Consider the following 20427-nt stretch of genomic DNA (forward strand, 5'->3'; position numbering starts at 1 on the left):
ATTCTTTAAACATAATGAAATTTAAGCAATCAACCTTTTGAGCACTTAGATTCCTTCTCTCTACACTTATTTGATTTTTTTCAGTTCTCTTCCACTCCATACCCCCTCATATACTAAGAGGTTCCTGTAAAGTGACCAATAGCATTCTTTAGGTTTGACTGTAAACTGTTTGAAATCACATCATGTGACTCACTCTGAGCTGCTTCTCAGGTGATACCTGATTGACTGCCCCTCCAAATCTCCCAACCTGAGAGGAGGATTCTGGCCATTGCCCTGAATTTCCATACGACAACACAATTAAGATGAGTTGTTCATCGAATGCAGAAAACAAACTTGAATTTGCTTTTTATAATTTGATGGTGCAGCACATCGGGGTTCCAATCTACTGTTCTAGGTTCGCGAGTTAATGTCACTTTTGAGCTTGGTGCTTAAGACCACTAAAGATTGACAAATCATCTAATTCTATTTGGGAGGAAGGGGAAAAAGATGACTAAAAGTGACTAGAATCCATTCTGTACCTTCTCAAATAGCAAGGTTGAGATTCCAAACTGAATCACAACTGTGCTAACTCTTCTGCTGTGGCACACTGTATCACATACCAAAATAAGATGTTGTCAGGCCACCAATCTTTGGTTGTTTTTATATTTATCTTGCTGGATAGTTTTTGGGAAATGGTGATTGACAAGGTGAACTGGATACAGTGAGTGAAATCAGCAGGCTGAATGCTTTTCTGTGACACATTTTTTACTTCAAACAAAAGAACGGCTCACCCAGCCCAGTCTCCTGGACAGACACAGGCTCCTGATATCACCTGAACCTAAAGAAAGCTGCATGCGATTAAAGTTTCCACTTTTATTTCAACAGGAGGTCCAACACCACTTAATCAGAACAATTAGGGACAGACAATAAATAAATATAGCCTAGACAGTATCACCCCACATCTTGAGAATAAGAACATTTTACAGTTAGGCTCCTGACTACATTTCTAAACCGCGGCAAATAGCTTGGTGCGAACCAAAACAATAAGTTCTTAATTCCGAGATGAAACCACAAAGTCAATTTTAATCTAAACTGCTCATCGGGAAACTGATGGGACTGGATGTAATGTTAATTTTACACCCCACCCAATTTGCCTCTTTATTAAAGTTAATGGAGAGTAATATAAGGTGGGATATAAAACTGGAGTTAAAAAAAATCCTCCATGAGATTGATGTTTGAGAATCTGAATCCCAAAGAAGCAACTACAGCATTCAAAACAGTGATCTATCCATTTTTCCAAATATGGGTGGTGAACTCATTATCACTGTTGTGATAATGCCTAGAAGTTAAGGGATGCCTTTCTAGGCACAAAGAGTATTGATCCCAGTGCCAGGGTAAAGGGGCTTGGAAGTGCAGTTATTGGGCCTGGGCCTCATTTCTACTGAGCCAGCAAACTGCAGAATGGGATTGAAGATCTGGTCACTGCTGGTGTTGCAGAGGCCATCAGGTTAAGTGAGTGGGCGCTCTGGGGGTGGTTACGCGGCTAGCAATTGATTGAAATGGGCGGACAAGTAGCAGATGAAATTTAATGCAGAGAAATGTGAAATTATTCATTTTGGTAGAATGAACTAGGAATGACAATATAAAATGAAGGGTGCAATTCTAAAGAGGGTGCAGGAGCAGAGGGACCTGGGAGTATATGTGCACAAATCATTGAAGGTGGGACAGTAGGTTGAGAAAGTGGTTAATAAAGCATATGGGATCCTGGGTACAGACACAGACAACTTCAGTTACGTGGACAGATTGGAGAAGCTGGGGCTATTCTCCTTGGAAAAGAGAAAATTAAGAGGAGATTTAATAGAGGTATTTCAAAACCATGAGGGGTCTGGACAGAGTAGATAGGGAGAAACTGTTCCCATTGGTGGAAGGGTTGTGAACCAGAGGGCAACAACTTAAGGTGATTGGCAAAAGAAGCAAAGGCAACATGAGGAAAACCATTTTTACACAGTGAGTGGTTAGGAGCTGGAATGCTTTGCCTCATCGAGTATGGTGAAGGCAGATTCAGTCGTGGCCTTCAAAAGAGAACTGGATAATTATCTAAACAGAAAAATATTTGCAGGTCTACCGGAAAAGGGAGAGGAGTGAGACATGGTTGAGCTGCCATTGAAGAGACACAATATGGACATGACAGACTGAATGGTCTCCTTTTGTGCTGGTGTGCTGTAACCGTTCTATGATTCTATGCAGCTGAATTTCTAGACCAATATTTGCATCAAAGGGTTAGCAGTTACAGCATAATTACTGCAAATTCATGAAGTGAAAACTAAAGAGCATAACTTTGAAGACTAATATTCTTAGTATATATTACAAAGATGTGAACATATAATACTACACAAGCAGCAACACATGCAAGCAAACCTAACAAAAGCATTTATGAGCATGGTTCTAATATGATGCAACTGTCCACATCTCAAATTTTCCATTTACATATTGTTCATTGCTATAAAATGGGATAAAAATCAGTAATATACTGTACAATAAACACAACAATTCACAATAAGGGAATATTCATTAAAAGGAAATACAAGTTAATTTGGTAAACTGTTTGAATAAGATGCAGGCTACAAAGCAAATAAGCTAGAGATCTACAAAGTATTTGTTTTTAGCTTCATTTCAAAATCTATATAAACTCACCATTGGTCAATAAGAGCATTATTAATTACACTTAGGAGAATGAAAACTAATTTAAATTTATTTTCTTTAAACAGTTCTGTAGCCTTGCAATGAAATTCATCCTTTTTGCGTTGTAAAGTAATGGTGGAAAAGTCAATTGGACCCATTTCTCCTAAACAATTCCCCGCAGCTTCTGAAATCATAAAACAAACATAAATGAGGAAGCGACATTTAATTCTGTCATATATGGTAATTATTACAAACTAAACGATCCAAAACTACCAATAAACTGCTTTACAAGCCTTTGTACTGAATATATAACCACAAAAGTGGACACTGTACTACATGAGCCTGATTTGGTAATTCATAGCTATAACCGGAATGGATCTTAAACAGTGCCTTTTCAGTGTTGCACTCAATGTGAGTACCGAATGCTTCTGGAGTAAGATATAAATTAATTGTAGGATAAAGTTGGTGTCTCAGCTACATGTCAACTACCACTTCAAAGGCATACCCTCTCCTGCATCAGTGTGCTACTTGCATTTCACACAGCAGCCATGGCTGAGTGAGATGGTTCAGAGTGAATTATCCTCAGCTTTGTGCAGTGAACACTGGGGAATGGATTGAGATGACTAGAATTCATTTCAGGTAAATCATAGCACAGCATAGTACAGCACAGAAGGTACTGCCTCTCTGCAAGAGTAATTTAGCTAATCCCACACTCCTGCCCTTTCCCCGCAGCCCTGCAAAATATTTTCCCTTCAGATGCTTATCCGAAAGCCATAATTAAATCTGCTTCCCCTATCCTTTCAGGCACTAATTCCAGATCATAACCACTTGCTGCATAAAAATGTTTTTCATCATGTCGCCTTCGGCTCTTATGCCACTTTAAATTTGTGCCCTCTGGTCTTGACCTTTCCATCAATGAGAGCAGTTTCTCTCTACCTACTTTGTTTAGATCTCTCATGATTTTTAACATCTGTGTCAAACCACCTCTTGATCTTCTCTTTTCTAAGAGCCACAGCTTCTCCAATCTACCAACGTAACTCAAAGTCTCTCAACCCTGGAACTATTTTCGTAAAACTTCTCTGCATCCTCTATAAAGCTTCCACATCTTCTCTAAAGTTTTAAAAAAATTTCATGGGACGTAGCCGGCTTGGCCATCATTTTTATTACCCAATCCTAATTGCCCATGAGAAGGTGGTGGTGAGCTGCCTTCTGGAACTGCTGCAGCCTATGCGGTGTAGGTACACTCACAGTGCTGTTAGGGAGGGAGTTCCAGGATTTTGACCCAGCAACAATGAAGGAATGGCAATATAGTTCCAAGTCAGGAAGGTACGTGACTTGAAGGGGAACTTGCAGGTGGTGGTGTTCCCATGCATCTGTTCCCCTTGTCCTACTAGGTGAAGGAGCTTTGGTGAGTTGTAGTGTAACTTATAGATGGTGCACAGTGATGCCACTGTGTGTCAATGGTGAAGGGGGTGGATGCTGAAGGTGGTGGAAGGGTGCCAATCAGGCGGGATGCTTTGTCTTGGATGGTGTCAAACCTCTGGAGTGTTGTTGGAGCTGCACTCATCCAGGCAAGTGGAGTGTATTGCATCACACTCTGACTTGTGCCTGGTAGATTATGGACAGGCTTTGGGGAGTCAGGAGGTGAGTTACTCTCCGCAGAATTCCAAGTCTCTGACCTGTTCTTGCAGCCACTGTATTGCCCATCGTTAATTGCCCTTGAGAAGATGGTGGTGAGCTGCTTTCTGGAACCGCTGCAGTCCAAGTGATGTAAGTACACCCAGAGTGCTGTAAGGGAGGGAGTTCCAGGATTTTGACCCAGTGACAGTGAAGGAACGGCGATATATTTCCAAGTCAGGATGGTGCGTGGCTTGGAGGAGAACTTCAAGGCGATGGTGTTCCCATGCGTCTGCTGCTCTTGTCTTACTAGGTGGTAGTGGCAGTAGGTTTGGAAAGTGCTATTTAAATAGGCTTGGTGAATTCTTGCAGTACATCTTGTAGATGGTACACTCTGCTGCCACTTTGTGTCAGTGGTGGAGGGAGTGAATGTTTTGAATGTTTGTGGATGGGGTGCCAATCAATTGGGCTGTTTTGCCCTGGATGGTGTCAAGTTTCTTGAGTGCTGTTGGAGCTGCACTCATTCAGGCAAATGAAGAGCATTCCATCACACTTCTGACTTGGGCTTTGTAGACGGCAAACAGGCTTTGGGGAATCAGGAGGCAACTTACTTGCTACACGATTCCCAGCCTCTGACTGCTCTTGTAGCCACAGTATTTATGTGGCTAGTCCAGTTCAGTTTCTGGTCAATGGTAACCCCCAGGAAGTTGATAGTGGGGGATTCAGTGATGGTAATACCATTGAATGCCTGGGGCAATGGTTGGATTCTCTCTTGTTGGAGATGGTCATTGCCTGGCACTTGTGTGGCACAGATGTTACTTGCCACTTGCCAGCCCAATCCTGCATACTGTCCAGGTCTTGCTGCATTTGGACATGGACTGCTTCAAATAGGGACACCATTCACCTATATGAGTCACCTTCAGGATACTGATAACGCAAGATAATTAACGATGAAAGGCCACTCTTCCCCTCAGTCATTCATCCAGAAAGACCCTAACTTCACCATACTGTTCACACATCCAGTTGGTTCTTAAAAACATTTTAGGTTCAGTTTTACTTTCAGTCTAGAAGTCCATTCCCTGTGTTCGTTACTCTGTGAGACGATCCAACTCCTGTCCTAAAGTTGCTATCTACCTATTTAAGCCTGTCTCTGTTTGCCCTTATTTAGTACGAAAGAAAAGTTAATCAATGGGTAATTCAATTTAATCAGACAGGAGGGGAATACTTACCGACCTTTTCAACAGCACATACGCATAATTCTCCATTAACTGTCTCAGTTCAAGATCAAGGTTTATCATAGAGAATCTATTGAATCAGAACTGATTAAATACTTACCGAGAATGTCTTTTCCAGTAGGGTAATTTGTTGCAGATTTGCACAACTGCAAAAGATTTACAACTAGTTTCACCAGAACACTGGACTTTGGATCATCTGATGAAGAGATTTCAAAAAAATGCTTAATCAATCAATTCTAGCAACATGTCTAATAACTTAAGTTTTACTGTCGCATGAACTACAATCCCTAACACTGAACCTCATGAAATAGATAATTTGTACACATTACATAATAATAAATTTCACAATGTATTGGAAACAGTCATATATTCACTGCTATTAGAACAGTGGAAACCTAGTTTTCTGCAAAACTGATCATGTAGTCATTAGTTTTTCTTCATCAAGCGGGGCATTATTCTAGAAAGTATCATGGGGAAATTGTAAAAGCAAAGACCATGCCAAAAGTTACTGATTGGAAAAAAAGCTACATAACAAAAGCAAACAACAATTGGGTTGAAACTCACAAATACATATATCATGAAAGTTCCCTGAAATATTGCATTAAGGAATAGGCTCATGTTTCTGACATCACAAAATTAAATTATGAACAGCAACACTGGCCCTGATATTTACAGAAGGTAGGATAGAAACGGGAGGTGGCCTGCCAGCAGAAATTCTGGAAATGCGAAGATCCTGGCAAATTTAACAGCAAGATCTCAGTAGAATTTTTTTTACTTCACTCTAATAGCGCCAAGATGGTCGCTGCCGGAAGGCAATGTCTACTGTACTAGGTGGCAGCCAGGGAAGAAATGGGGGTGGGGGGGAGATCGTTGGGAGATGGGGGGTGGTTGATGCAAGGGGTTAGATTATATCGCAGCAAAGGGAGAGGTCGATCAGAATGGGAAAGTGGCTGACTGTGGGGGAAGGTCGGTAGCTCACTACAGGTATGCTCTTATGATTACTTTGGTCCCCCAAGTGGAGGCAGTCCTGCTTCTTCTGGCTTGCAAGCAGTGCTGGAAAATCACTTACCTTTTGGATCTGGAAGTTCTCAACTCCTAATATCTGCTGGGTTTCCCCATGCTCATGTTGGTTATGTGCAATTCAAATTTCTTGACAAAATTGGAGGCACAAAGTCTCATTAATATATTATAATTACCAACTGACTCGAGAGCAGGTCATTCTGCCATCCCCCACCCTGCCACTGTTAAGCACACGTTTGCAGCAGGCTGGGACCGCAGTTCCATTTTTAACAATTTAATCTGCCGACCCATGGCGGGCTTGAAAGTGCATTTAAAACTCCTCCCAACATTTCAATTAGTTTCACTGCACTTTATTTGGAGTAAATATTCATTATAAATTAGAAACAGGCTTAATGTCCGTGTCAGCCGTCTCAGCCCATTGCTGTTCTGTACGCTACAGTGCTGCATGCAGGTTCAAATTGCTGATACTGTGAAACATACATACAGTGAAGATTTAGTCAAAAGCTTGACTTTACAACCTGTTTTAAACCGGAAGTTACTGCAAATTGGTCAACAATATTTGCTATGTCATTGTCAGGGCTGCCATACAACAAGAGTTTATAAAAACTACCTTGATACTCTTTCAACAGATTTTTAACATCTGCTTTGTGCAGTTCCAGTTGTTGTTTCAGATCATTTAATCCCACAAGCCTAGTTAATGGTAATGAATCACAGGAGCTGACTGAAAGAAAGTGATTGATTTCCTGAAACAGAAAAATAATAGTGTAAAGGTAAAGCTGCAATTATCATAACTTTTTTATCTAAACTAACTTTAGCCTGACTCTGCTGCTATACCACCTGCTCTTTTCTATTTCCATGAACCTTTTTTGCCATGTAGCCATTGTTCCTCTAAACTTTGGTCTTTTTCCTTCTGAACTATAGGTTTGAAGCCCAATGTTGTCTTCCTTTTTTCATATCTTCATGTGTTCAAAACTCCTTTCATTAGAGCCCACTCTAATCATTTTTTCACAAATTGGAATTCAACTCTTTCAATATTCCCTTCCCTCTAAAGCCTATCGGTATTTTTTACCCCAAGCGTTAGCATTCAGTTAGGTAGCTATGGATTCTAACTGTGGACTTGAACACATAATGTGGGCTGAAGTTTCAATGTCATATCAAAAGTTCACTGCATTTGTCATTTTCCTGCTTAGATAAGAACATAGGTATTGAGTATAAGTATTATCATATTGAATGGTGGAACAGGCTCAAAGTGCCAAATGGCCTACCCCTGCTCCTAAATCCTACATTCCTAAGCAGTAGAAGCAGGGTAGGCCATAGGGCTCCTCGAGCCTGTTCCGCCATTCAAGATGATAATGGCTGATCTTCTGCCTCAACTCCACTTTCCAGCCTGCTCCCATATCCCTTGGTTCCTTGAGACCAAAAATCTATCTATCTCAGCCTTATGTTATAAGATACATTAAAAGATATAACACCAAAACCCTCAGGGATACAGGATTCAAAAGATATACAATCCTCAATGAAGAAATTTCTTAGCTCAGTCCTAAATGATCGGCCCCTAATCCTAAACTGTGCTCCCCATCACCAGGATTTTCCGGTTCTGCCCGTGGCGGGAATTGTCAAAGGTGGGGTGGAAAATTTGACGGACCAGCCAAAGATCCACTGGCTTTGGGTGGGAATTTCCAGTTCCGCAGTGGGTGGGACCAGAAACTCCTGGGGCAGAATTTTCCCATTGGCGTGCGGGGGCGGGCCAGACATGCCGACGCATAAAATGGCGCGCGGTGACATCAGCCGTGCATCCTGACGTCACCGCACGCCATTGCGATATTTCGGAAGGCAGGCGTGCAATGAGTTCGGAGGCATGCCCGTCATTAATTAATGGGCCAGTTAAGGCCCTTGAAGGAGCAACTGAATTCAATTTTGCATAGCCTGTGCGATCTTCAGGATGTCGCACAGATGCCATGGGCATATGGGCAGGAGACATTTGTATAAACCTCATCCGGGGTGGGATAAGAGGGATGAGTGGGGTCGCGAATGTGATCTTTCAGGTATTTAGGTGTGAAAGTTACTTATACTTGCCTGCAGCTTTCAGGAAGCCTTCCCTTAGCCTGGGAATGGGAGTTGTGCTTTCCACAGGAGGCACCTTCTTCTGAGGAGGGAAGGAGGGCTAGAAGGTTGGGGGGGGCGGGCCGCGGCGGACGGAGGTGGGAGGCCAGGAGTCCACATTCAGCTTCCAGGGGAGCCACCTTTGGGAGGAGAGGCGCAGGCACAAGAGGTTGTCCAAGGTGGAAGGGGCCTCAGAAGATGCCACTAGCCTGCTGCCAGGGTATACAGGCAGCGAAACAGCTACCTCAATATGTCTGGGTCCAGTGACGAAGAAGGCTCCATCTCTCAAGGGAGGCAGTCACCTCCGTCTGTCAAATGGAAGGCGCTGAGATCTCCGCAAACTGTGTGGGTGGGCACCCCATGCCAGTGGATCTAAAGGTCACAGCTGCCCTCAACTTCTATGCCTCCGGCTCTTTCCAGGGATCGGTGGGAGATTTCTGAGGACTCTCCCAATCAGCTGTCCACACTTGTGTCAAGCAGATGACTGACGCTCTATTCGTGCATTGGCTTTCATCCACTACTGCTAGGGCGAGGGCAGCCAGTCAGAGCAAACCAGAGGCTTTGCAGCGATTGCTGGCTTCCCCTGCATCCAGGGTGCAATAGACTGCATACATGTGGCCATCAAGGAGCCAGCAGGTGAGCCCGGTGCCTTTGTCAACAGGAAGGGCTTCCACTCCATGAACGTGCAGATAGTGTGTGACCACAGGACGCAGATTCTGCAAGACTGTGCAAGTTACTGAGGCAGCTCCCATGAGGCTTTCATCCTGAGATACTCCCAAGTTTGAGGCTCTTCAGTGCTCCAGCCCGGCTGGATGGATGGCTGCTGGATGACAAGGGCTATCCCCTCAAAAGGTGGCTCATGACGCCTCTCCACCACCCAAGAACAGAGGCTGAGCAGCAGTACAATAGGAGCCATGCTCCATAAGGGCTGTGGTGGAGAGAGCCATCGGTCTTCTCAAGATGCGCTTCCGATGCCTGGACTGCTCAGGGGGCGCACTCCAATACCTCCCAGATCGTGTGTCGCTGATAATGGTTGCATGCTGCGCTCTCCACAATCTGGCGCTGGAAAGGGGCGATTCAGTGGACGAGGAAGACGTAGACGCAGTTGCTCCAGGTGGACATGATGAGTCCAGCAGTGAGTCCGAGGATGAGCACACACAGGAGAACGCTGAGGGGGTAGACACTGACCCAGGCATACTCCAGGGAGGCAGGGATACCCGGGAGACTTTAATCCAAAGAACCTTCAGCTAGTCCACCACAGATGGACCTTCAACACACGCCAGGGCTGCAGGCTCCATACTTGGTACCCGAGTGCTAAATCTGCCTGGATACCAACATTAACTAAGGCCCTTGTCAATACAGCTCAATGTCAAACAACTCACTCATAACATCATGGGTTCCCGTCCACTTGCAGAAATAAGGAATCAGCCTGAGGCATGGCAACATATCAAAATTTATTGGGAACACATATGTAACTTCATAAAGCAAAAAAAAAAAGTGCTGGACATCATACCAAATCTTCCAGAAACTACTATGGGCTAACATAAAAGCACCAGTGAGAAACCCGTGGTGTGCCTAAGGTGTCTTAAATTTACACTTATGGGTCCTACGTCTGCAGCCCTGGCGTGTGTTGAAGGTCCATCTGTGGTGGACTAGCTGAAGGTTCTTTGGATTAAAGTCTCCCGGGTATCCCTGCCTCCCTGGAGTATGCCTGGGTCAGTGTCTACCCCCTCAGCGTTCTCCTGTGTGTGCTCATCCTCGGACTCACTGCTGGACTCATCATGTCCACCTGGAGCAACTGCGTCTACGTCTTCCTCGTCCACTGAATCGCCCCTTTCCAGCGCCAGATTGTGGAGAGCGCAGCATGCAACCATTATCAGCGACACACGATCTGGGAGGTATTGGAGTGCGCCCCCTGAGCAGTCCAGGCATCGGAAGCGCATCTTGAGAAGACCGATGACTCCACTCGCTGACACTGGCATTTGAGACAGCCTGCTCACTGTGCTGTCCTGTGGCCTCATTGGCCTTGGCGGTGTCCTCTGGCTCGTGGAGCTTTGATGGCCCCGCCTGGGAGGGAGTGGCCAGCTCCACAACTGGCTTCTTCCCAGTCACTGCAGCCTCATCAGATGCCACAGTCACTGGCAGAGGGGCAGAGGAGCTGCTGCCCTCATCCGGAATGCCCTGAGAGGAGCCCACAGAGACAACAGGCAGCTCATGGGCCAGCGTGAGGTTGCTTCGGACCTTCCTGCTTACTGTAGATGGATGGACACCGAGATGGGATACTTGGTGCCCAAATCATCTCCCACACTGGCACTGACCAGCTGAGGCCAATGCCGCAGTGAGGGCTTGCAGGTCCAAGCTCAACTCCAGGAGGCCCTGATTGGTCTCCTGGAGGAGCCTTGCCACGAAAGTCGCCACTCTCTCCATGGAAGAAGCATGGTGCTCACCCATGAGGCTCACTGAATTGGTGATGCTCCGTGTGGACTCCTCAAGCATGGGCACCATGCCACGCATAGCCTAATGTATCTCCATCAGATCATCCCGCTTACCCTGCTGCACTTCCAGTGTTTGCTGCCTCACGGACGACTCCAGAGGCGCATCAGCAGTCACCGACCGAGCATGTACCTGGTCCCCAGCAGTCCTCTGAATGCCGGCGCCCTGGGCATTCTGTCTCTGCCCGGACCTCAAGCGAGTATGAAGTGCCCTCACCGCTGTGCCCTGGGACACTAGCTGAAGATTTAATTCACACTGATGTGATAGTATTTGCACTAGTGCCTGCCAGGCTGAGAAGGTGTGACGCTGGTGGGTGGGTTTCTTCTGGGGCCTCAGGGGTGAGAAGTGGGTCCTCTGCCTCCTCCTCCCGGCCCTGCTCCGGTGATGCTGAAAGGAAGAAAAAGGACATTTGATTAGTTACAGTGCAGACAATGTCAACTCGCAAGCCACTCCCCTCAGATCATTGTGCGCTCATCTTTCCATAATCAATGGCTAACCCATGTTGCTAACTTCAATCATGGAGCATTCGGCAGTGCCATGGCTTCTGTGACACACATGATGACCTGAGTGCTTGTCAAACATACCTCCCTGTGGCACCCCAGCCTCACCAGTGGATCGGGGGCATGGCGCCTCTTCAGATCCATGGCCTGCTGCTTGTAAGGTGTTAGGATCGCCAACTGGGCCTGGCCTCCGCCAGTCCACATCCATTCTACGGAATTGTGCGCAGTCTTCTCCTGAGAAGGAGAGAAGATCATTGATTAATCCAGCCTGCACCAGAATTCCCATCGCATCCTTGCCAACCCAGCCAGAGTGGGACATTGCAGGGCTCCAGTTCTTTGTCACCCTGCAGCTGAAGCACACTCACCCAAAGAAGCCAGGGCTGACCCCTCCCCATTGCCCAAATGTTGCCTCCTGCACATGTGGCACCACAAGGTGTTACTTTGCTGAGCAAGGAGGCACAAGCAAGTGGAGTGCAAAGACCAGCAGATGGATTGGTGCCCCGCCAGCTGGAAGCTCCCCTCCCAGCATGTTAGCACCCTGACTTTGGCATGTTTCCCAGTTCCAGCGCTCTGCCTAGGTGCTGATCCTTGACTTTCAAACCCATTCTATATTCTGGGTGTCAGTGTCACACGTGCTGCAGATGCAGAACACATCCTAGCTCAACTCTCTCAGGGTGAACTACGCATGGGCAATATCTGCTGGCACAGCCAGTGAGGGACACATGCCAGGAAGGATTCAATGCTGTTACTGCACTCAGAGTTTCGGGGGCGGGGTGACAGCTGCATTAAGTGACCTGAGGCAACATAGTACTCACCCTTCCCGAGCGCAGGAGGTCGTTGAATCTTTTGCGGCACTGGACCTATATGTGTCGCAGCACATCATGACAGCTGACACTCTTGGCCACCTCCTCCCACATAAGTTTGGTCAGGTGGGGAGACCTCTGCCTCCCGTCCCTTGGAAGAAGGACCTCCTACCGCGCTGCAACCTCCTCCAGGGGAGCAGCTAGGCACTCATCGGAGAAACGAGGGGCACAGTGACCCGCTGGCCTACCCTCTGGCCTGGCACGCTCTGATGGCCTACCCTGTGGATTTACGTCATGCACATTGCCCCTCTGTGTGCTCTTCTCCCGGCCACTGTGAGCAGCCTTGCAAAGGCTGCCAGGCCTTCATTTAAACAGGCCCCTAGGTCACCATTGGACCCAGCGGTCTGTGCACGTCTGCCGCCGCCCGCCCACTCCCACTATCCTTGAGAGTCGTGAACTATGCTGGGCAGGCCTTAATTGGCCTACCCGGGTAAAATGGCGGCAATCGGGTCCGCATCTGCATGCCCCGCCCAACATGGGGAAAATTCTCCCCCGGCCATGTTCTTGATATCTCACCAGGGGAAACAACCTTTCCGTTTCTACCCTGTCAAGCCCTCTTCAGAATCTTGTATGTTTCAATGAGATCACCTCGCATTTTTCTAAACTCCAGTGCATATATGCCCAAATTTACTCAGCTTCTCATCATAGGACAACCCTCATATTCCAGGAACCAATCCAGTGAACCTTTGCTGTACCACCTCAAATGCAAGAATTATTTTCCTTAAATATGGAGACCAAAACTGCGCACAGTACTCAAGATGCAGTCTGACCAAAGCCCTATACAACTTTAGCAAACTTTCTTATTCTTACACTAAATCCCCTTTGCAAGAAAGGCCAATATGCTGTTTGCTTTCTTAACTGCTTGCTGTACACCTGCATGCTAACTTCCTGTCCCTCGTGTGAGTACAACTAAGCCTCTCCAAAGGTTCACAACATTTACAAGTTTCTGCTTTTCTACATTTACCACCAACATGAATTACCTCACACTTTCCCGCAATATATGCCATCTGCCACCTTGTTGCCCACTCATGTGACCTGTCTATATCTCTTGTGGTCTCTTTGCGTCCTCCGCACAACTTACATTCCCACCCAGCTCTGTATCACCAGCAAACTTGGATACATTAATCTTGGTCACTTTGCCTAAGTCAGTAATAGAGATTGTAAGTAGCTGAGACCCCAACACTGATCCTTGTGGCACTCCACTAGTTACAGCTGGCCAACTTGAAAATGCCCTGTTTATCCCAACTCTTGGCTTTCTGTCCATTAAGCAAACCTCCATCCGTGAGCCCCCAACTCTGTAAGCTCTTCTGAAAATCCAAGTATATTATATCGACTGGCTCCCATTTCTCTACCCTACTGATTACATCCTCCAAAAATTTGTCTAGCACGATCTCCCTTTCTTAAAGCCATGTTGCTTCTTTCTGATCATACTATGATTTTCTAATTGCATTAAGACTTCCTTAACAATATATTCCAGCATCTTCCGATGACTGACGTTAATTGAACTGGCCTGTTAATCTTTCCCTCCCTCTGTACTAAACTGCTGCAGTGTTGAGGCTGCACTTCAAATATAACTAAATTATGATGTACTTTAGCTTGTCCTGACGATGAGATAAGGTGCTTTATAAATGCAAGTTCTTGTTTCTTTTCTTCTTACTTTTGGATTAATCTCATCTTCTCTCCTACTCTTTTCAACCTTAGTGATGTCCCACATTGCCCTTTATTGAGGTTTCTCAATTAAAGATAAAATATAAAATAAAATGGACCTGCCGGTTGAAAATGCAATTTTACAGTTAAGAACTACCAAACTTCTCCAAAGAAAAAAGACTGGGTAGAAAGAAAGTTGAAGTTAGATTAAGGATGAATTACAATCACTTCAACATTTCAGTAAAGCAGCTTTGTCCACACTTCAATATTTCAGCTGGTATGTAAATAAATATTGTGCCATTGATTATGAAGCAAGTTGCACCAATGCAGCTGAAATGAAATCCCTATGTGCTGGTGGTTTGTTTCCAAAAGACATCCCAACTACTATGTAAATGTGGTCTTTTATAGTCTGGGTTCCAAAGTACGCAGGGGAAAGGGAGAGCATCTGGAGCTCCTTCCACAGATATTTCTGATTGTTGGCTAATTGCCCTTATTTTAAAAGAATTTTGTCACAAAGTCATGCAAAATTTTGCTTTTGATCATTATAAAAACTTCCTCCTATAATGAAGCAGCAAGCATGATGTAACTTTATGCACATTAGAATAAGGGTACTGGAGCTTTGGATGAGTTCAAGTTTATGGAGTGTGGAAGATGGTAGGTCAGCCAGTAGAGCACAGGAATAGTAAAGCATAGGGGTAACAAAGAAATAGATGAGGGTTTCATCAGGTGAGCTGAAGTGAGACAGAGTCAGGCGATGGTATGGAGGTGGAAGAATGAGATCTTGGTGATGAAGTGGATACGTGGAAAACGTATCTCACTGTTAAATAAAATGCCAAGGTTATGAATAGTCTGGTTCAACCTCAGACAGTGACAAAAGAGAGGAATAGAATTGGTGGCTAGGGAACCAAGCTTGTGGTGGGGACTGAAGCAACGGCTTTGGCTTTCTCAATATTTGGTTGGAGGAAGTATCTGCTCATCCAAGGCTAGATGTCAGACAAACAGCATGACAATTTGAAGGCTGTGGAGAGAGGTGATGATGGTGTAGAGCTGCGTGAAGTCAGCATGCATATGAAACATGATGTACTTTTGGATTATATTGCTGAAGGGCAGCATTTAGGTGAGAAAAAGTAGGGGGCCAAGGATAGATCTTTCAGGGTTTCCAGGAGCTACAGTGTGGGATTGGGAAGAGAAACTATTGCAGGTGATTCTTTGGCTACAACTGGATAGATAAAAATGAAACCAGGCTCAGATTTTGGATGACAGAGGAGGGGCATTCGAAGAGGATGGTTTGGTCAGCCACATCAAAGACCAAAGACTGATTAAGAAAAATGAGGAGGTATAGTTTACCATAGTCACACAGGATGTCATTTTGATAATGGCTGCTTCAGTGTTGTGGCAGGGGTGGAAACCTGATTGGTTGTTTGGAATGAAACATAGGGCACAATTTTCTGCCTGTCGGCCGGGTGGGCTTGACCCAATCTCCAGTGGGCGGGGAACCGATCCCACCAGAGAAGCAGGCCCCGCCGCCATTTTACATGGGTGGGCCAAGTAAGGCCCGCCCAGCGTGAAGTGCTATGCGCTCCCTGTGTGGCCGGGGGGGAGAATTCCCCAAAAGTGAGAGTGCGCTCTTTCGTGGACCTCTCTCTGAGGCTAAGTGCTGCCTCAGGGAGATCGCTTACACTTTTAAAAAGATTAAAAATAGAAAAAAAAAATTCCCTAACATGCCCTCCCCTCATGTGACAATGTCACACGAGATGGGACATGTTTATAAATTACAGGAAATCTTTATTAAACTTTTTAGAACACTGCATGAAACTTCATCCCGCCGGTGGATGAGGTTTCATGTTTTTTCTATTTGCTGCTGGGTCTCCTAGCCTGCCCGCCAACCTTAAGGTTGGACGGGCGGGTCCTTTAATTGTTTAAATGATCCTGTTAATGGCCTCAATTGGCCATTAACAGGTCAGCAGGTGCACAGCTGATTTGGCTGTGCGCCCACCTTCCAGAAAATTTAAGTGGGGCGGGATGACGTAGGGGGTTCCGCCCGACATCATCCCGAGTCATTTTACGCGTCGGCGAGAGGGCCCCATCCCCTGCTCACCGACAGCAAAATTCTGCCCATAGAGTTGCATGAAAGATGGTGGCAGATTTGGGAGGTGACAAAACTCTCAAAGACCTGGAAAGGAAAGGGAGGTTGGAAATGAGGCACAAGGTTTGCAAGGGCAGCGGGGTCAAGGATAGTGTTTTTGAGGAGTGGGGGGCAATGATGACAAATTTGAAGCAGATAGAAATCTAGATGATGCACTGGATGTTAAGGGGGTGGAATCCCTTTCTATTCATATTGCAACAGCGCACTACAAACTGGGTGATGCTTTTGACGTCACCTTCTGCAGCCTGGAAGTAGCCTGTGGCATAAAAGTTAAGGATGACCATGATAGCCACAAATAGTGCCATCCGTGCCCTGGTTCAAGACTTGTTATGGCCATAGCAGGTGACATAGTTTGGCGACAGCCTCCTTTGTGAAGCAAAGCTGCCTTGATGCACTGTGCCTCAGAGAAGTTCAGGAAGTGGAAGTGCTGCTTGAAAATATTCTGCAGTTGTGACTTTTTGCATTGTGCCAGCCTTCTCTCTTTTCTTGCAGCTTCTCCCGTTTTCTTGGGTGCCCATCCTCATCCTCCAGCCTTAAAGGTAACCATACCAGACCATCCACGATTGAAATAAAACTGTTTTGAAGGCAGGCAAAAACAATTCAATACCAGCAAACCCAGAGGCCAGAAATAAGTCTTACAACTGATAAAACAGCTGTTTTTCATACTTAGGGTGTAAGCCCTGAACACTTACAAAGTTGTCCAACCCAATATGACTGTTGGTGTACTTTCAACATGGAATGAGCCAGTCATATGGACCCTTAGGAGTCCACTTTGTGCCTGAAAATTGAGTGGACTAGCGAACATCTCCGCCAAAACTTTGTTTTCCTAGAAATGTACAAGTAGTTTTGACTGATAGCTATCCTTTAAACTGGTTTTATCTTCCAGAGTGCACTTAATCTGAACATTATAATGTCATCAAACATGCACATGATGTTTTAAAACAATTTCAAATAGGGATTGATTTTGTAAGCGTTGGTGCATACTGACTCTCCAAACCTGAAGTCAATTCAGTTGGAAACATTCATAATTCACATGGTTAAAATATATTTGCAGCTTTATAATTCTTTTATTTGAAAGTTCAATCTACCACAATTTACAAAAGTACATAGATTTTTCATGAGCTAGATATAATCCCGTCTGCAGGAATTTCAGTGAAAAGCAGGCACAAGTTAAAAAATGAAATTGTATAACTTCATGAAAGTTCTTCCAAAAATGAATGGAGGCAAGAATTTCAGCCCTCAGCATTCACTTAAAAAATACCTTACCTCCAATAATGTGAACTGTCTTTTGCTGTACTTGATTTTCTCTTGGGTAAGACGCAGTTCTCTGAAGTCAGGATGGTCAGGGAATGAATCCAACCGTCTAATTGCATTGTACAAGTTCTCATTGCCTTGATTAGTTACCACTAGATACTTCAGCAATTCTAGGGCCTGAAAGAGTTATGACTATAATTCATTAATGTTTAAATCAGCATTAAAATGGAGAAGCGCAACCATGTTAAATGTTAAAACAACTCAGCTACAGAATGGGAAGAACATGTTCAATTCCAGCTCAGTTCTACATTGAAATGAACCAATTATAGAAGTGCAGTTCTACATGAGCTCATGGTCCCCCTACATCTCCATTTGAAATTCCCATTGTTGTTTAGGTCGCTCATTGGTCTCTTTTGGTCCCGTTTGCTGTATTTTCTACAGCTATGTAACATTCTGGGCATCCCTCCCTAAATTTCTCTGCCATTCCACTAGTTTCTCCCTTAATGCCGTTTACACCCAACCTCTTTTACGAAGCATTTGCTCATTCCTCCAAGTATCTGTCATTGGCTCAGACTCCATTTTTTTGATTGTGCTTCTGTAGGGCGCAGTGGGAGATTTTTCTATATTAAAGGTATTATACAAGTAGAGTTTTTTTTTACTACCGAATTTTAAAGATTTTATCTACAGTTTCAATAAGAAAAAACTAATTAAGTTAAGCCCATGAAACTGAAAACAGCAAGTCATAAACAGAGACAGTATAATGAATCAGCTCACCTGCTGGCGAATCTCTGGTTGCTCATGGACCAATGGTATTAGTGTACCCACGATCACATGAAGGTGGCTTTCAAGTGCATCTCCACAGTGCTCCACAGCAGTTTGGCAAGTAACATTTAAAAGGTCACAACACAGAGAAAAACTACGTGTGGATACATCATCCATGTGTGATGGCCTAAAAAGATAATTTACAACCATGAACTGAAAAAATGATGGCCCAGATCAACTTTCCCTGGAAGGCTGTACCCTGGAGGTACCCCAGAAGATGTGCTGCGGAGCTCCTAGGAAGCCTTGATTGGGGCAAGGACTGCACGGGAATTGCCCGGAAGTTTCAACTTCTGTTGGACGATTACTGTGCGTCTGGAAACATCTGAAACTCCGATTGAAAGTTGGAGACTTCTGCTAAGTAAGTCAGAACCGCCTGAACAGTTACCCAGGAAAAGTTAGAAGCATTAAAACCAGTTCTAACTCCTGGGTGAACCCTGCCCCTGCCAACTGCACAACCCAACCACCCCCCTCAACTACCCTCCTGACCTCCAACAAGTCCACCTCTCCAAACCCATTCCAGGGATAATTTAGCTTTTTGACAACTAGAAGAGCAAGTTGCGCAAGATACCAGAGCTTGGCTGGTGCTTATGAACAGCACAACAAAAAGAGTTGGCATCTTTAGGAGAGGGGGAAAGAGAAAATTTATCAACATTTAGTTTTTTAAAAAGCAGTCTTTATTTGGTCAAATGAAGAATAAATCTTAAATGTAATTGAGCCTGCAAAATAAGTAAATGAAAAACTGACCAGCTGTTGATATGGTGGATCAGACTGTAGATGACATCACGAAGAACAAATGCCCACACGCCTCCCAGACCATCCTTTATCTCTTTCAGCAGCAAATTTACAAACAAACGATACATCATCAGGATTCGATGCTTTTCATAAGCACTGCTGGTGTCTACTGCCTTCTTAGAAATTGCTAGCAAGATCTTTTGGATTGAATCCTGTTGGCAACACATTTCAGAAACTTGTAATTGCAGGTGTCTAAAACGGCTTCTTAAAAAAGATGTGTGAGATTTCAGAGCCATGGAGTCATTATGGTACAAAAGGCGGCCATCAAGCCAATGCTGGTTCTCTATAGAGCAATTCCGTCAGTCCCATTTCCCTGCTCAATTCCTACAGTTCTGCAAGTTTATTTCTCTCAAGTGCCTTTCCACTTTCCTTTTGAAAGCATTGATTATTTCCACTTCCACTACTCCGTTAGACAGCGTGCTCCAGGTCATTACCACTTGGTGTGTAAAAAATTTCTTCCTCACATCCTCCCTGCATCTCTTGTCCAAAACCTTAAACCTGTGTCCCCCTAGTCCTTGTCCCATTAGCTAATGGAAGCAATTTTTCTTTGTCTAACTTATCCAATCTTGTCACAATCTTTTCCACTGCCATCAGATCTCCCCATGACCCCCTTTGCTCCAACCTGATGCAGCTAAATTCCCTCACCCTGGAATTCTTCTGGTAAATCTCCTATGCCCCCGCTCAAGGACGCTCGCATCCTTCCTAAAGTACGGTGACTAGAAGTGGACACAATGGGCCTTAAACTTCCAAACTCCCATGTGTTGGATTGCAGGGGGCGTACCCCAAAGATGCGCTGGGGAACCCCCTTTGGAAGTTCATGGGTAGGGTTTGCATGGCAATTACCCAGAAGTGCAAACTTTTCGGGCCAATTGTCCTGCACTGGCAGCCATTCAAAAATGTGACTTAAATTGCAAACTTCGGATGGTTCCGACTGGGTTACATCAATAGTTTCCCAGAAAAAATTAGAAGGATTATAATCACTTCTAACTTCTGGGTAACCACTGTACAGGCCCAGACCAACGCCTATGGGTCTCCCCCCACATCCCCAACTCCCAAGGGATTCGCTGCCCTTTCTCCACGAATCTACCTCCATCCCCCAACTCCCTCCTCCATGGGATTCCTCCACCCCCCACTCGACCCCCAGGGGTCTCCCACTACCGCACAACCCCCATGGGAATCCCCCAGCCACATGGGACTCCCCGCACCCCCCCACTGCCGTAGGGGCCTGAACCAAGGCCCGACATTCCCCCACCCACCCCATCTCTCCCCGCTGA

General features: G+C 45.2%; 1 protein-coding gene across 4 annotated transcripts in view; it reads right to left on the reverse strand.

The window, feature by feature from the left end:
• Window positions 1-20427, reverse strand: part of atm (ATM serine/threonine kinase) — a 190193-nt gene that overhangs the window by 81088 nt on the left and 88678 nt on the right. For 3 of the 4 annotated variants that reach the window (XR_005944414.1, XM_041198875.1, XM_041198876.1), the window contains 6 exons: window positions 19106-19305; window positions 18314-18488; window positions 17552-17716; window positions 7144-7276; window positions 5614-5709; window positions 2674-2845 (listed from right to left, as the gene is read on the reverse strand). Coding sequence is in view for 3 of the 4 variants with exons in the window: in XM_041198875.1 (XP_041054809.1) it covers window positions 2674-2845; window positions 5614-5709; window positions 7144-7276; window positions 17552-17716; window positions 18314-18488; window positions 19106-19305 (941 nt within the window). In the remaining variant the exon portion in view is untranslated. Of the gene's footprint in view, window positions 1-2673; window positions 2846-5613; window positions 5710-7143; window positions 7277-17551; window positions 17717-18313; window positions 18489-19105; window positions 19306-20427 lie in introns of those variants that run through there. The other variant, XM_041198877.1, reaches the window with a different exon arrangement.

The sequence above is a fragment of the Carcharodon carcharias genome, chromosome 11 (genome assembly GCF_017639515.1).
Source record: "Carcharodon carcharias isolate sCarCar2 chromosome 11, sCarCar2.pri, whole genome shotgun sequence".
Classification (NCBI taxonomy): domain Eukaryota; kingdom Metazoa; phylum Chordata; class Chondrichthyes; order Lamniformes; family Lamnidae; genus Carcharodon; species Carcharodon carcharias.